Raw genomic sequence first — 17,973 nt, forward strand, 5'->3', positions numbered from 1 at the left:
CAGTTGGAATTATCAAAGGTTTTTGACACCAGAGAGACACCGTAGCAACTCCTTTGCGTTTGGAAGCGGGGGGTTGGGGTGGGGGGAGGACCAGGGAGGATGATTCAACCACTCAACCACTAGATGTTGCTGAAAACAACAAATCCTACAAACTGTGCCTTTAAAGCTAATGAACATAAACTACACCTCCCATCACGCATGTTGATTATTTTACCTGTGAAATGACGGCATCCCACCACTCGGTGGAAGTGCACAGCGTTGAAAATAGACATTAATTGGAGAAATCTACCATTTATACCCATTTCGCTGCATTTTTGCCAACTCCTACTGCAGAAAAGTTGGACTGGGAAGTGGGAATTTCCCACTTATGTCCTACATTTAAACAGTTGTACATGTTACTTTTCGGTGTTTATAACAGGACGTGTTAAAACGCTGCTTCTACACAGGAAATACCATGTAGAGCTCAGTTAGTGTTTGTTAGTGAGGCTCAGCCGAAACGAGTCGAGGAACTTGATGCTTTAGTCAAGTGCAATGTGGTGCAATGTGCAATTAATGAAGATTGTCCACCAGACTGGTCCAATTTAGCCATGAAACCTCCCACATTAAAATGACAGGTGTTTCAGTTTCATTGTCTAACCCCTGTAGATGTGTGTCCCYGCCCCCACCCCCAAAACAATTTCCATTTGTAGGGTCAGACAGCCCTACCACTTCCTCTAAATCTGACTGAAATGGGATCAACTTGGTGTCTTTTGCTACATATTTCAACTCAGAAATAAAACTCCAGAAAACCAGGAATGTTTATAACGAGTGATAAACACAAGTAAGTCCTAGTTAGACCTTAAAGAACGGATGAATCATCAGAATATTTTGACACATTTGTTGCACTACCCAGCTTCAGGCCTGTCTAAAGGAACGTGTGTGTCCCGCAACAATCACCTGAAAGGACCACTTGCTGCAGTGAGTTCATGTAAATTCTTTGTTATGATAATACCGTGTGAGCTTAAAGAGAAGGAAAGTGAACTTCCTTTCATGGTTCTTGAAGAACGTTGGGTTCAAAAGGATTCTTAACCTCTCCAGAGCTACAGAACAGGAGGTGTCCAGTTGGGTTTCATGCGTGCACTTAGGATTTGGTACAGCCTTATAGGGTCTTTTTTWAGATGCTGGGGGGATTGACGGGTGTTAGAACATGACACTATGGGAAAGAGTGAGGAAAATGTTGGATGAAACAAAAACAACTTTATATTATAATCCTCAGACAGGACAATTTAATTAATTGTGTTAAGTTTGCTTAAAATTTCAACACAAATTATGAAACTAAAGTCTTTTAACTTGAGTTTGTTAAAGCCTGGAGCTCTAGTTGAAGCTTTAAAAGGCAGACTCGGGGTCAAACAGAAGCCATTACAGTGACTCGGCACGGTGACGAGTTTCACAAGTCAAACACACAACTGAGATGGCTGTAATGAGTAGAGAGAAAGGCACAGATAGTGAAAGTAGAGGGGATTTGAGATGCTTAGCCAGCCTGATAAGATAAAATAACAGCGGTTTTATGCAGTTATAGGCTTAAATTTACCTCTCACACATACCCCAGCCGAAATATCAAAGAGCCCCAATTACACTGCAAACTAATTATCCTCCGCATCATTAACATTCTCCATCACAAGCTTGGTGCTTTATCTGCGAGAGAGCAGGCAATAATGAAACATTCATGATTTATTAATCTGGCTACAGAAAAAAAAAAAACAATGGCAACCCGAGAAGTGTGACACCCTCTAGACTGTTTGCTTCTGCCGCACTACAAATCTCTAACAGGAGTCCTCTATCAGGCGCCGCCGCCGCGCCGACTTTCACGTGAGAGCCGCTGTTCCCACTCATAATAAACAGTGTTTCACCGAGATAAGGCCGAGAGGAAGAGTTGCTGCTTTTTCCTCGCCTGGCTCCCATCAGCTGCCGTCCCTCGCTCTGTGTCGACGGCCACGTCGGCAGGGATGGAAACCAGGCCAGGTCTAAACCGTCCAYGTTGGAAAGGAAAGAGAAGGGTGGGAAGACGGAAACAGGAAGGTTGGGAGTACGCGACGAGGAAWAAATCAAATAATCGCATGATAATTTAAAATGGGATCAATTATTTTAAATTGTCTGCCTCTTTTCTACTCCTTAGCATAGGGAGGAGGGAACTCTGGCATCAGATGTTTGTCAGGTGCATAGTTTGGTAACCTCTGTAGTAGGGATGTCCCGATCCAGATATTTTTAGGCTTCCGATACAATCCGATTTTTTTTAAYGATTAATCTTTCTGATAACGATCTGATAGCTTTATTTCTTTATTTCTTTCCAAGTGACAAGGTTGGTAGTATTAAAGCGAGCCCTGCTGGTCCCACCACGAGACACATCCATTTTGCAGATTTTGCAAGATGCAGTTTCAGCATCGTTGTTTTCCATTGAAAAGTGTTCCCACACTGTGGACATGGTTGCATACTTGTGTGTCTTGACTTCTTAACGGCAGTTGTAAAGCATGATGATGCTGAAAACTGTTGCAAAAACTGGATTGGCCCGATCACAACTAAATCCGATTCTACCCGATTTTTAAAAAAAGGCCATATCTGCCACCGATACYGAGTATCTGATWGGGWCATCCCTACTCTGTAGCATGAGAGCCCCTTTTAGTTAAAGGAGACTGGTGACTCCTCAGGGCACCATGTCAAACCTTGGGTTCGCAGAGTTTGTTTTTTTGTTGCATTACATAAATTTGGTACAATTCATAAGTAGTATGAGGGTGGCCACGATTATTTTCTGAAGCCAGAGGAAGACACAAAGAATAAACTGTGCCAGYTTGGACAGAGTGGGTAGAGATGCTAAAGCTTCAGTAGCTGTTGTCCCGCTCTGTCTGAAACTTTACGTAAATTTTGTAAACTTCTGTAAATTTTGTAAACAGCGTGAGAGTGACCRCAGTTATTTGATGAAGCCAGAGGAAGACAAATTTATTATTTAATTATTAACCAATTAAAAAGCTTTAAAATGTCTCCAAACAATATTATCATTTTTCGCGATAATTTCTGAGACAATTTATCTTCCAGGAAAAATATATTGTGACAGACCTAGTTAGAAGCCTCATTTCTTCTTTCTCACTTCCTGACACTTTTCAAATGGGGGAAATAAAAATTATGACTAAACAGCTGTAAAAATGAACTTGTTCCTGTCGTTGGCACAGAAATGGCAAACAAAGAAAGAGGAAACATGAAAAGGGCAATTATCTGGCCTCCATTTCTAGTGCTGTTGTCACTCAACCTCACACCTATCTGCTCGTTTTCCACGCTTTTTCAGAGACAACACATTTTCTTTATCCTCCTCTTGACATTCTCATTCTTAATTTTTCCCTCTACTCTGTTTCGTTGCCTTTCTTCTCTCTTCAAGTTTTTTTTTTCAAATTCCCTGGGTGACCTTGAACGGCGGCTGCCTGTGAAGTAGCTAAAGTACAAAGTCAATACGAGTCAACAAAGCTGGTTAAGTATTAAATGGGGGGGATGATGACGCAGCTCTTAGCCAGAGAAACGCCTTACAGAGAGCGGAAAGAAAAACAAAAAGGGAAACGCTGTCAGACTTTAATGGAGCACTCAGCTGTAGGAATGAATCCCTCTGAGTGATTGACTTGTGATATTATTCAAGAACGCACTTTTGATTTCTGCAGGATTATCTGCCAGCTAAAGGAGCACGGACCTCTGGCGCCGTTGAGGCAATGCTGACCTACATGTGTGTCTACTACTGTGATATAAAGCAYGACTGAAATTGATTGCAAGACAAAAAATTGTGTTTTATAGAGGATGATTTTGTATTTAAAAATAAATATTTAATTCCCTGTAGGAAGCACTCCAGTGAAAGAGGTTTAGTCAGCACAAGACCTAGGATTTCTGCCAACTTACATACATTTTTTTTCAATTGTAGAGCCCGTAATAGCCTTCCACTGTCCTCTCCCAGGATTATTGTCAGCAGCTCTGAAAACTCAGTGGATAATGTCACAGTGAATAGGCCCTTTCATCGGTGCTTGGCCATGGAAGTGGACCAGAGTGACTCCAATTGGAAGCTATTACAGCAAAGAAAATCAATTGGGTAAATGTATGGAGCGTGGTGAGTTCAGGTACATCTATTCCAGTCCGTCCTGCAGCTATACGTTCCTTTGGAACTGGAGAGAACAACTGCGTGTAATGACACTGCTTATGAATATGGGTGCTAAACGCTGRCAGGTGGCTGTGGCTTCGTCGTGGGCTTTATTGCATCTATTCCTCTCTGCAATCAAAGCGTGCATTGAGTTACACACAAAATGAGCGACTAGGTATGTACACTGCAGCCTTGGCAGAGCACCACGTTGAACCGCTAACAGCTGCTCTGACACATATGTGCATTCCTGAGTCTGCAGCACAGCGTCCCTGCAAGGCATTGTCAGCACCCCCCACCACCACCACCACCACCACCACACCCCGCTGCTGAGCTCCTGGAACTGAAGCACCAGCAAACGCCGCCCGGCTCCTGGCTGCGCCGTCGATCCATTTACCTGAGAGAGCTCTCTGCGTCAGGCTTTCTGCAGCGTGTGGGTCGGCAGCCAAAGGGCTTTAAATCAGATTAAAAAAGGAATTGTTTCGATTCATTTTAAAGCAGGTTACAGAATCTCACCAGGAGCAAAGGCTTTAAATGTATTGGTCAAACGTAGATTGGGCTTCTTGAGCACAGGTTTAAAAGGGGACATATGATGCTTTTAAATCCTTCTTTTTCACTATTCAGGTTGGGGTCTATATAAAGTGGAACTGCAATGTTTTGGTTTGAATTCCTCCTTATTAACCATGTTTCCATCTTTTTTTTTGTGCATTTTGAAGTATCGCATCAGAAAAGGTGAATGGAAACGGCACGATTCGAAAAAAAAACKTACTCTAATTCGCAAAAAACTTGATACGCTCGCTTGAGATGGTTTTTGCATTTGAGTTTACGCGCAAGAGGAGAGATGGAAACACATTTGCAGAATAAGTTCTGATGTAGCGAACATTTACCTCACATGTGCTGTGTCCAAAACGACAGGCCGGGTCCTCCGGAGGACCCAGACTACCGTTCGAGGTGGGCCGGGTCCTTGGTAGACCGGGAAGACCGGAAAAACAGAGGCTGTGAATTTGGACGGTCTAGCCTCCCCTCCTTAACCCGGTGTACGTCTTGTCACCTAGCAACTGTGACGACGCTAAACAAGCAAACTTAAATCAAAATTAGAAAAATATCTATATATTAGCATTATTAATGTCACAAAACAACAAAATTAACTTAGGGTATCATTTGAAGAAGTAATTGACCCGCTGTAGGTTCATGTTTATTTCGCATTTTTTATGACAAAAATAATATTTAAAAACATGTCCATACAAATGATAAAAGTATTAGAATTACAACCGCCAAAAAAATTTAATTTTTATGTCGCCATATTTTTATTTAAAACGTATTCTTTTCTCTCGCTTCGTCCGCCATTACTAAGCTTAAAAAAATCTCTGGTCGAGCCGCAATGCATTATGGGATATGCTGGGCTGGGAAGGATCCATCAGACCTGTCCTTCAAATCGAGGAAAAGGAACGACGTATTTGTCGGCCGCATCGGAGGAGTCTTCGGTTTTGGACGTCCTTCGTCGCGGCGCTGTGACGTATGCGKCCGACAAATTCGGCCTTCGGAGGACCYGTCCTGCTGTTTTGGACACAGCCATGGTTGATCAGCTGTTCCTGCTGTCTGTCGGCAGCAGGACCCTCCTCCAGCTATCGGCTTCTTCTCAGTTTTTCCCGTAATGTGAAAAGAATTGCATTTCTCTCTCTACGTCTCCAGACAGCAGTAACATCGCCAAAACTAGCTGATATGACAGAATAATTACAACTTTCCCTATAGTAGCAACACGTTCCTGATAACTTCCCTACATTTTCCTGAGATGACTTTTACTTCCTGTTTACTACAAGCAAGCATCTGACGTAACTGATWCGCTTCAAGCCAGTTGAAACGCGTCTGATTCGCATTTTTCCTTTTTGCGAAATTTAAAAAAATTGCTCAAATTTCAAATTAAAATTGGATGTAAACACGGCTATCGTAACTCCACAAGCCCCTCTTTCACCTCTTCTCTGAGAGGCGTCTCAGATCAACTCGTTTTGAGGCTGTCTCTTTAAATTCAAACTAGGAGCTTCACAACCCRCCCCACTTCTTGACAGTTCAGTCGCAAATATAATGAGGYAAWGGTTCAGAAAACGTCATAGAAAATAGAGAAAACTGAACGGGTTGAAAAGCATGACCCAAAACAGAATATAAAGGTATCTACTGGGACGAACTGAAATAAAATGTTCTGCACTTTTAACAGTTAAACAAGTTGCATGAGATTTAAATCTATTGTAATGCTGGAAACGTGTTTCTAATCAAACCACTGAGGACCACAGCGCAGTAATTAGAACCTTTTTGCTTAACAGTCATGCTGCGTAGAAAATACCAGATTTTCTGAACATTTTTTTGTTGCCGAGGCTGAAACTGAACACGGCACTGATCCTGGAAATGAAAAGACGAACAGGAAGTGATATTGATCAAAGTGGATCAACTGTAAAAAAAAAAAAAAAAAAAAAAAAAAAACATGCCGTGGTGGAAAGAGGAGGCAGCAAAAAACCTCAGATTTCACATCAACGATCCGATTCCGAGACGTCCCAGAGACGGAGCTGAACTGCGGGGAGAGAAAATAAAGCGAGGCCTGATCCGCTGGGAGGGAGAGCCACGAGTGGAGCAGAGGTGGGCCGCCCAGAGACGACTGGAATGTCAGATAATGGATGACATCTCTCCAGGTGACATCGAGCCCGAGGCGTCCGGAGGGGCTGGAGAGGCCGAGAGTGAACGTTTAGGAGGAGTGGGAGGAAAAAGGGTAACGAACGAACAGACAAGTGCGTGCTTGTGAAGTTTTGTTCCAACTCTTCCTCCACTTTAGCAGCCGGTCTGCGACGCGCTGGAGGTCCTTGGGTTCATTTGAAGTTCATAGAAAGTTGCTTCGACTCAACGCAACATTAAAAAAAAACCCTTCTCTTCCCCTGAAGCTCCATTCTTTCCGTCTTCCTGACTTAATGTGCTGAAATGAGAGCGTTCCCTTTCACCTCGACACAAGTTACACAAAACACACCCAGTAAGAAACGACAAGCACAAGCCTCCAGTTTATCCAGGATCCACACAGGTGGATGAAAGCAGATCAAACTGATGTCACTCAGAGACAAACTGAACCTGACAGCCGGGTTCACCTCGTAAATCCACCAACAAGAACCCGAGACAACACCACCCTCTATATTAAAACACACCAGGCATTTACAGCTGCTGATCTCAGGAGGGGGAAGCATTAATTACCACCTTGACAAAACCAAGACTTCTAAAATTAGAAGTAATTGACTGTCCCTGGGGGCTAAACACAAATGATGCCACTAATGCCTGCAAATTAAAGTGAAAATTAACCCCTATGACTGATTTATTTGCAGTAAATCACGTTATAATTCAATCAGAGGTGTTACACGCTGCAGCTTACATAAACTACGCAGCATGCACCTTTGGGTGGATAATCATTTGGAAGCAAAAAAAAAAAAAAAATAAACCTCCCACAGTTGACTTTCACTTAATTTGCACTAAATACAAGGTGCAAATCAAACGTGCCCGTGCATATCTGTGTGAAAGGCTGCGGTGCTCCCAGGGAGAGGAGCTTGTGTGTGTGTGTGTGTGGGGGGGTGTGTGTTTGAGGAAGGTGAATTCCTCCATGGGAAGAGGAGGAAGAGTGGGGGAGGGAAGGGGATGTCCAGGGGAGCTCACGGGCCAGCTGGGGAGGGATCAAGAGACGTCAGGGTGGAGGGGGGAACATAAAAGGGACTGTGGGCCGTGACCTGTTGGAATTTGTTTTTCCCATATATCATCTTTTTTTTTTTAAACGGAACAAAGACAAGCAAAAGATGCAGGAGGAGCGTTTTACAGCTTGTTAGGTTAACTGGCAACAGGTTAGTAATGGGCAGAGGTTCACCAGTCGGCAATAAACTGCATCAAAAACATTTTAAACCCGTTTTTATCAAAATATTTCACGAATCTGGAGGAATTTTTCTGCGACTTTACAAAGCCGAATAAAGTAAAACCGCTCAACTTTTAGGTCCATAGCAGACTTCACGTTAAAAACAGGTCTGGTTGTTTTTGACGTCACCTCATGAGCTCAGATGAGTTCTCCACAAAACCCGGTTCAACTTTCACACAAATAAACAAACAAACAAACAATCTGTGAAAACCATCGAGTGATGTTGCCATTTTATTTGGGCCAAAGTTAAATGAGGAGAGGGACCATCCAGTCTGTCAAACCTGCCTCTCTGATGATATGGGGGTACATTTGTACCCAACTAGAAAGGCACCATCGGTACAGTAAATATGCAGATTTTATAACATTAATATTTATGTTTATAATGTTACATTGGATTTGTAATTAATTTGTTTCTGTTTCTACACAGCATCTTCTGAATAGATCGCAGGCAAACAGGTGTCCTGTGCGCTTTTGGTTGCGTTCAAGACACTTTTACGCACAGACTTCGTGCGTAAAACTTAAAAATAATCACGTTTAACAAACACTTACTTGTCATACTCTGCGTTGTCCTTGTCACACCTTGCGTCTTTGTGCTTCTGCCAGTCCTTGCCGTGCTTGCAGGTGGTGAGCAGCACCACGTCCTCCCCGTTGTGGACGTGATATAAGGCATTCCGTGCGTCCGAGCCGATGCCTGTCAGGTAGCGTTTCCCCTTGAACACCAGCATGTACTTTCTGAACGGCGGGATGGAGTTGTATTTGAGGAAGCCCCTCTCCCCGCCGGTCCTCGGGTGGTCCTTGGAGAACAGCGGGATGGACACGTCGAAGCTGGGCCGGAAGTTCTCGGTGCTGATGCTGGCCTTGGCCAACATGGCCTGGCCGATGTCGAAGCCCAGGTCTTCCGTGTAGTCCGGCCACGTCCCCGAGTACAAGTTAAATATGAGGTGGTTCCTGCCGTCGTTCCACAGAGGCAGGCTCTGGACCTTGGTCTTCAGGTTGTGGACGTACTGGGGGGACAGCTGGTCCCGGTCCAGAGTGTCTAAACTCAGGACGAACAGGCACGCCTGTCCGGGGTCTGAGGTGTAAAACCTGGAGCCCTCGATGATGGATAAAATGTTCTGATAACTCTCTGAGATCTTGTCCCCCTTCTGCTGGGGGTAAACATAAACTTTGAACCCGTTCCTCTGGCACAGAGAGAAGTCAAAACACGAGTCCATGCGGCACCGTTTACCTTTGTAAACACTCCTGTTGACGTCCCTCTTCTGCCGGGGAGAAATGTGCAGGTTGTAGTCCTCGGTGTCGGTCTGATCCCAGGGCAGGAACGCCTGTAACGGGTCGGAGTAGTGGGGCCAGGGCTGATCCGACCGGTACCCGTTCCTGCTGCGCTCATGCCGGCTCCTCCTGGCCGCTGGAAGCTGCACCCCTCCGAGGTAGAAGAGAAGCACCAGACACGCACCGGCGGAGACCAGGATCAGGTAGCGTTTTTTGGCCTGCATGTGTCCTGGGAACAGAGGCGAGTTGTTCGGGAATAAGACTGGAGGTCAAGTGGCCCCAAGTTCGGCTCTCACCAGCCCCGGCTGCACCGCTCCATCCTCCGGCAGCTTCCACGGATCCCCGGCCCCCCTTCTGCGTGTTCTGTTCCGAAATCCAGCGATTGATCCAGCGCATGTGGGCGATGTTTAGACGCCTCGTCCCTTCCTCCCTCTCCTGTGGAGTTTCAGCATGTCAGCCGGAGGGGGGCTTCGGTGCTCCACGGACCCCTTCGGACACAATCACACGCTGGGACTCTTTCCGCTCATTCAGCCGGCTCGAACCGGACAGGAAACTCTCCCACAGCCGCCTGGAAACTCTCCTCTTCTTCTCAGGCGAGCAGCGGTCCCCGAGGCTCTCCCAGACGTCAAGGTACAGCCCGGTTCGGATGTTTAAACACCGGGCAGGCAGAGTGAACCCCTCCGCGCTCCTACCTCAAAAGCCTCGGGTTGAATTTAGTCCCCCTTTTCTCTCTCTCTTTTTTTTTTACCTCTCCATGGTCGCCCTGTGAGGAGTGGGGGAGCAGAGACACAGGGGGAGCAGCTCGGCGGTCCTACTGTAACCTGACAAATCCCTGCATTTCTCTCCTTATTTATCRCCTCCGCCGCACATAATCGTCAAGCGAACCGACACAAAATGAAAAACCTCATCGGCGGAGGGACACGAAGCGGCCGAAGTTGTCCGGTCGGCGCGAGGAGAACCTCCGGCGGAGTTAATATCGGAGAAATTGTTCCAAAAAAAAAAAAAAAAGAAGAGGAATTCCTTGATCCTGGCGTCCAATTACCGAGTGCTCAGTTGTTCCGATTGTTAGTCGGTAACATTCCAATCCAGACACGACGGCAGCTGACGTTACGTCCCACCGAGTCTCAGCGGCGCCGCTGATTGGACTGTGATACCGGAAAAGGCGGGACCTAAAGGAAGGCACCCATTCACAACCAGAGTCCTCCGCAGGAGCAAATTATTAACATTTTATTTCAACTTTATGGGGTCTAATTGGAGATATGGCAAAGTAAAACACGTTTTGTTTGACGTGCAAGGCTTTGAAACGATTATTTTTTTTATGTCTTAATCTATTTTTATCTTGTTCTATTATAATTTGACCCAAATGTGTCCTGCTTTGATCTTATGAGCATGCATATTTCATTAAAAACTGAAGCAAAAGCCTCCAAGTTTTAGTTTGTGCGTTCTCTTTTCTTTTCTTTTCACAACTGTCTCAGACACTTCTGCTTTTTATCTTTCATAATTATGTTTCCATTTCCTTGATTAACCACGTAGGCAGACAGGAAACAAGGCAAGAAACATCTGTGGTTAATACAAGTGATAAAGAGCGACACGATTTTCTTAAACCCTCCAGTTATTTGTTTTACTTTGCTCCCTCTTAGAAAGCCTTTATTGGAGTGTTTTAAAATAAAAATCTAAATCATTTCTTTGAACGAATGCATGTCACCTACCAAAATCAAAGACCAAATGTTATCACAGGAACTGTGAAACCATTTTTGCATTTGCTAATTACTTTCCGGTGGCGGCCATTTTGAACGGATTTTGACGTCAACTGAATGGTTGGTTTCTGAAAGTTTAATTAAAGTGATTCATGAGATATTTTGCTAACAGTAAAGACAAATATTTACAGACGTGAGCAAAAACAATCATTTATTTTTGGCGGCAAGCATCGGTAATGAATGATTCAAGATGTYGTTGAGTTTATTTAAAAAACAATCTGCATCAACATGATGATCTGCATGTAAAGTAGCAGTAGAAGTTAAATAATCCGCRTGCAGTTTGCCCCCGATTATCTGGTTGTTAACGAGGACAGATTAATCCAGAAGTCAGCCTCCGGCTGCAGTTTGAGTGTCACAGCCGAGGCAGCCCTCCTGACAGGGAAACTAACGGCGGAGGAGAAGAGGTTCTCGCTGAGTGTCGCCGCGCCTCTTCCTCCTCGCTGCCGTTTGGTGTCACAACACTCGGGCTGGGTGAAGAGGCCAGCCTCATTTTTTATAAGCCAATTAGCTCAGAAGAGGGGGGACTAATTAGCAGGACTGGCTGGGAGGCAGGCCAGGATCTTGCGATTGGCCCATCGATGGAGTGTGCTGCTGATGGAGAGGCCTGGCTGAAGTTCCAGACACTCTTCTTCTTTGTTAAGCAGGTTAAATGCATCGCTCACCACTGAACTGATAATGTTTTTGCCCATGTTTGTGTTTGACTGCATTATTATCATAATATCTTACGAAACTGCGGATGAATTTTATTAAATTTTCACAAAGTTATCAGTAGATAAGCATCTACAGCTGATTGACATTTGAAGTTAATCACGTTCAAGATGGACGTCACAGCTAAGTGACCGTATTGAACATAAAAACAGCCAAAACTCAGTGTGATAGTAGCTCAGACTCAACCTCAACACTGAGCCAGAGATGTCAAACTCATTTTAACCGAGGGCCACACAAGCACCAAGGTGGTTCTCAAAGGGCCAGTTGTTACCTTAAACATCCCTCGTCTCATTGCTGCGCCTGAGCACAACTAACAAACAGTAACTGAGCTCTGCCTGGTATTTCCTGCACAGAAACAGTGTTTTAACACATCCTCTGTTAAACACTGAAAAGTGCTACAAGTACGACTGACTRAATGTGAACTAAAAAATACAGAAATACGATAAAAGTAAAAGTTTTACTCATTGAGTTGTGGTGAGTAGCTGCCATCTTGAATTCTAAACTCAACCACTTTCCAACAAGGAATTCCCACTGGAGAGACATCCCAGTTTAAATTCAGGACTTGTAAGTGGGAAATTCTCACTTCCCAGTACAACTGGGCCACAGTAAAGTTGGCAAAAATGCAGGGAAATAGAAATTTTACATGGTGAATTTTGCCAGCTATACTTTTGAACCCTGTGCACCTCCTCCTAGTGTTGGGATGCTGTCATTTACTGGGTAAAATAATCGACGTGCGTTATAGAAGATGTAGTTTATGGTCAATGCTAGCTTTAAAGCTGGTTATTTTAAAACACTGATACATCTTTGAAGCTCTCCTGGGCTACATATAATGTTGAAGCTGACTGCATTTGGCCTGCAGACCTTAAGTTTGATACATTTGCATTAATAAACTTTGAAGCTCTTGCAGGCCTCGTGGATGGCTACATTTGGCCCGCAGACCTTAAGTTTGATATATGTGCATTAATAAATCTTTGAAGTCCCCGCAGGCCACAGAAAATGGGCCAGATGTGGCCAGCAGGTTTTGAGTTTGACACATGAGCTCTAAAAGCCCTGTCACACTGTAATGCTTTTAGACAACTGATGAAAAATTTATTTTAAACTGGAAAAAAAACTATACTGTAATGCTAACGATTTGATCAAATAAATAACTTATTAGTAATTTAGACGTTGGTATGAGCTGTCTGAAACATTACAGTGTGCCGGCATTAGGCAGTAAACTGACCATCAGCTACTGAAGTCAACTCTGTTAGCAAAATATCTCATGAATCAAAAATTGTAATAAAATATTCAGATTAGTCAACCTTTCAAGATGGCTGCTACAGATAATATTTGTTTGCCAGCACATAAACAGCTCTGACTCACACTAAATTGCAGCTACTGAGGTAAAGTTTTTGTGGTAGCTGAGAATCCTCTAACAAATAATGCAATGTTGCTGTGGCGGACATCTTGGATTAAAACTGCCATTAAAGGCAGCGGATGATATGCATTCCTCCAAGGAAGGCCAAGCCTTTAATTATCAAAAAGTTTTGTTGCCTGCCTGAAGTTAAATGTGTTTCCTGAATTATCCATCTGTTTACTCAGCCACAGTCTCTTCTCTCAGGAATCTGGAGCTTTTTAAAAGCCTCTCAGCTGACAAACACCGCCTCTCCTGCCTTTGTTGATGCCCAGAGGAGTTTGCTCTTAATTGCCTCCAACTCTAATGGAAATCATGTCTGGCTGGTAAATGACACTCGAAACCAGGATCCAGTTAGGCAGAGAAAATTGTGTCATTTGAGTAGTTGTTTTTGTTTTCTCCTCAGAAATGTGTCTTTTAAATGCATTGCATGTTCATCATTAACACTCCCTTTAATTGCAGCTGCAGTGGTCTTGGGGGGAGACTGTTGCGATAACCGCTGCACCATCAAAAGGCACCGTGAACCCTCAGTTTCCCCCCATATTTCAACTGTTTTGGAACATTTTGTGGCTGTGTGGTCTGGGAATACATCCAGTGAGCTTTGCTGTGCTAAACTCCTTCATCCTTCCTTGTGTAAACTTCTAATACCCACCACAGAAGGGGGAAGGAAAAAAAATCCCCCTCTTCAGTCAGACTTTGGTCCCCCTACTTTGCAGAACGGTGTTAGCGCCGAACTACGAGCAGATAAGAAAGCAGCTGTGAAACGTTAAAAAGGATGCAATAAGCAACATATGTTAAACACCCCTCGTTTAATCTGCCAGAATAAAAAATAACTGAAAATAAGCGGAGCATCTTTGCCTAAATGAAACCTTCAYGTCTCGAGCCAGGAAGTTAAAAAATCTCTGCTTTTATTTAGGACCTAATTATGCAAACAGGCTYGTCTCTAACGGGCTGCACGCAAACTCTCGTTTTTTATTTTATTTCCTTTTTTTTTCAGTGATGTTTCTGTTCAATTTTACACTTCATGACTTTTTAAGTTCCCCTCATATGGACAGAAGTTTAAACAGACTTATTGTAACTATTGCACAATTGAAAAGGTGCAACAGTCCTTCCTGTGAAAATAATTTTATGCATTTCTTTGCAATTTATACAATGGATTTTAAAACACATGTCCTAAAATAATCCACGTGACCAGTTTTTTTTCTAAATGTACAGATTCCTGCTTGTTTCTTACAGATTATGAGGGTTAGATGACTTTTATTCCTTATGAAAAGTAAAATATGTAGYTTTTACACTCAGTAAATGGGATGAATAGAGGCAGAGCAGCTCTATAAATACTGATCTGAACACTCATTTGTCAAAAGAATTAACCGATAGCATCACAAGCACTCTTATCTAATAACACACTGGTTTCATTTGTTCAGGACCCCGACTGAATAAATAAACCCAACAGTTGGTTAAACAAACACCTGGATTAGAGTGAAACTCCTCTGGCACCGGGGCACCTTTCCCCGCAGAGACGGTTGGCTGCTACAATGAAAACTTGCAAATTCAGGCCGCGGTAAACAAATCCGCACGGCTGGAAGGTAATCTGTGGGTTCAGGGAGTTTGAGGCTGCAGGAAGACAAAACAGCCTTTCAGAGTTTTCAGGTTGAAGCTGATCGGTCGCTGATAAACCTCTCTGTGGATGATGTAACAAGCCGGGCTCCTGCAATGACAAAAGGGCATGTGTGTGTGTGTGTGTGTGGGTTTTTGAAGGTGGTGCGCAGGTAGAACTCAAAACAGGTCTCTGAGGTTCCCCCCCTCGAAAACTGAGAATGGAAGTCTCGCAGGGAGCGTGCTCCTCCGGTTTAAATACAACCTGAAAACGTTACATCTAAATAAAAACAGGAAGCAGTGATATGCAAATCTTATGAGCCCACGTTGTAGAAAATAAACAAACATTCACACTGAGAAACGGCACAAAAATAACTAAAAAGGCAAAATCATATTTCTAAAAAGTCAGAACAGAGTCGTGAAGCGTTTTCTAACCGGTTAATCTGCGGGCCCACCCCTAACCCTAACTCAAATTAAATTAAGTACCACTTGTGAACCCTTTGGAGTAAATTCACAAGCCTAGTCTCTGCAAAGCTATCAATCTGAATTTTTAACTTCAGCTGTCATTATGCAACTCTAACTAGTATTTAATTAGTGAAGTTAAAAAACACTACAACCATCTTTTTTCCCTCATTTCCAACGCTGCATATCAAATAAATAAAAGGTTACCTGATCGGCTTCACAGCTGTGGTGTCAGAATGAAGCTCAGAGCTGATTGGCCGATTCTACAGTCAATCATTCACGTGCACAGGTGGAACACGAGGGGCTCACCACACATTTTGGGCTATGAAGAGTCTATACCAGTGTTTCCCAAAGTTGGGGTCGGGACCCAAAGTGGGGTCCCGAAACATCAAGGTGGGGTCCTGAAAAGATTTTCAGAATTAATTACATTTTTGCCCTAGTTGTTACAAAGGAGTGAGCTTAGTATACTTAAAATGGATACTGTATATTGTTACTATGCCCATGTTTTGTTGACCTGACACAAATGTTTATCATCCAAAAATAGTTGGGGGCWCAGGTCTCTGCTACTGTTAWTTTGTGGGTCAAAAGCTGAAAAGTTTTGGAACCACTGCACTTTGGTTCCCAAAGTTGGGCTTGGGACCCAATTATGGGTCATGAAGCACCTTGGATAATCTCCAGAAAYCWATTTAAAGGGTAATAAAATAATTGCTGATGTAATATTTTCCCTWTAATTATTACAAAAACACAAACTAAGTAAAGATAAGTATTTATATTTGTGTACAAGCTGTTTATATTGTCAAAAAACCTGTGTTTTTAGGGTTATTCACGAAGCTTGTGTACTCAGACCAGTAATATTTGGGGTCACAAGTTTTTGCCATGGATATTTTGTGGGTCAGAAGACAAAAAGTTTGGGAACCACTGGTCTATAGTTGAATCCAGTTGGTCAAAAGAGGTGTCAATCAAAAGAAGAGAACCAATCAAATTGTTTGAACAGCTTATATGCAAATTCAGAGTCCCTGGTAGCGAGGGTCGGGTTATAACGGCCCACTCCCAATGCTCAGTGCGCACCCTACACCCCTCTGTGAAGTGTGGATTCAGTTCAAGTGCACACGTGTTCGTGTGCGCAGGTTACAAGCGTGCAAAAAAAACTGAGAATTGAGAAAGTACGGATTACGTCGCGTCGTAACTGCGACATCCAAACATCACTATTTTGGCATTTGCATTGCTAAAAAAGGGTAGTACAACAAAAAGCAATCATTTTGAGGAGAGGAAAGTACACGAAGCGAAGGAGACTTATACATCGGAGCATGAGAACTATTTCTTCTATAATTTCTTCTTTTGGTTATATTGGTGGTTGGCAGACTAATTTAAGTGCATTACCTCTACCACTAAACTGGGAGGTACTCAGTGGACATTGCCAGATTTCTGCCTTTTAATTCAAAACGCCACACACAGCCATGAATTGTGGGTTTGCCGAAGTCCGTAAAAATGTGGACTTCGCGTAAGGGCGGAAATAGTACGCAAAATGGGCGGGGCGAAGGGCGGATGTGGAGAAAGTGGGACACACCACGCACTCAAACCCTTCAACATGAACAGGCATTTAAAGCGCACAAGGGCGGAACGAGGGTGGGAGTGGGAGGATTGGGACGGGGCCAAAGAGGCAGGAAGTAACCACAAACTGGGAATGTCCTGTCGGCCGTACATACAACAGTCTGTAAACCTCTAAATAAACCAGTTTTTGATGTTTTTAGAGAGGAATGTTGTTCRTTTCTTGTCTGATGGGAGCATATAATGATCTTAAACCTTTCTGCATTGATGGTCCCTTTCCAGAAGCGTAAACTGCCCACACCAGAAGCACTAACATGACCTTTATTTAACCTTTATTTTAGCAGGTTAGTTAGTTGAGAACACGTTCTCATTTACAATGATGACCTGGYCAAGAGGCAGCAAAAACAGGAGCAGGAACATCTGACCATCAAACATCAAACTGTGCAGACCATGTGGAAAGATAACAGGTTCATGATAACAACAAGGGTTAAAACAGAGGCTAAAAACATTGAAGCAATGTTYTCATTGGTTTTYWTTTTWAAAGATKCAAACGGACAGAAGAAGTCACAGAGTTTGTTGTAGATGAACAGCTRAAGGAGCTGTGTGCTTTAGGTATGGATGGGTTAATGTACCTGCTGGAGCGGAGAGAACGGAGGCTGCTGTGGTTATTGAGTAACAGAGTTTTACCAGTTAGAGTCAAAAGAAACCAGTTTGTTGTTCTGTGGGAGTGAAGAGAGGGCCAGTTCACCTGGGAATACAGGGTGCAGTGATGAGTGCTGGAAGGAGTTCTGGTGACAAACAACTGCGTGACAATGTACCCCCATACCATCAGAGAGGCTGACTTTTGAACAATTTATTTTGAACCTGTGTYCTGCTGTTGACAATTAACATAATTTTCCAGCTGTTTCTTTTTGTTGTCTCTGTCCTAACCTTTCGCTACCTTAAAATTGGAAATGACCCCTCTCCCCCCCCCACAAAAATAAGCAACGACACACGTTACCATTTTGCAAGACAAGCTTCTTGCAGACATTGAGAGTTTAAAAGYTCTGGGAGACATAAATATAAACATTATTCTAGAGCTGTGGTCAATCTCACTGCTAACCTGAGGGAATAATTTAACTCCATATTGTTTTGTTTTCTCCTCCCTGACAACACAGACTGACAC

At 43.5% G+C, this 17,973-nt stretch overlaps 1 protein-coding gene across 1 annotated transcript in view; it reads right to left on the minus strand.

Annotated features, from left to right (window-relative positions):
* ext1b (exostosin glycosyltransferase 1b) overlaps positions 1-10,765 on the minus strand; it is a 136,864-nt gene extending 126,099 nt beyond the window's left edge. The window contains exon 1 of the mRNA XM_014022448.1: positions 8,625-10,765. Within this exon, the coding sequence (XP_013877902.1) occupies positions 8,625-9,568 (944 nt within the window). The 5' untranslated portion in view covers positions 9,569-10,765. The remainder of the gene's footprint in view (positions 1-8,624) is intronic.
* Positions 10,766-17,973: the final 7,208 nt, after the last annotated feature.

The sequence above is a fragment of the Austrofundulus limnaeus genome, unplaced genomic scaffold (assembly GCF_001266775.1).
Source record: "Austrofundulus limnaeus strain Quisiro unplaced genomic scaffold, Austrofundulus_limnaeus-1.0 Scaffold330, whole genome shotgun sequence".
In the NCBI taxonomy this organism is placed as follows: domain Eukaryota; kingdom Metazoa; phylum Chordata; class Actinopteri; order Cyprinodontiformes; family Rivulidae; genus Austrofundulus; species Austrofundulus limnaeus.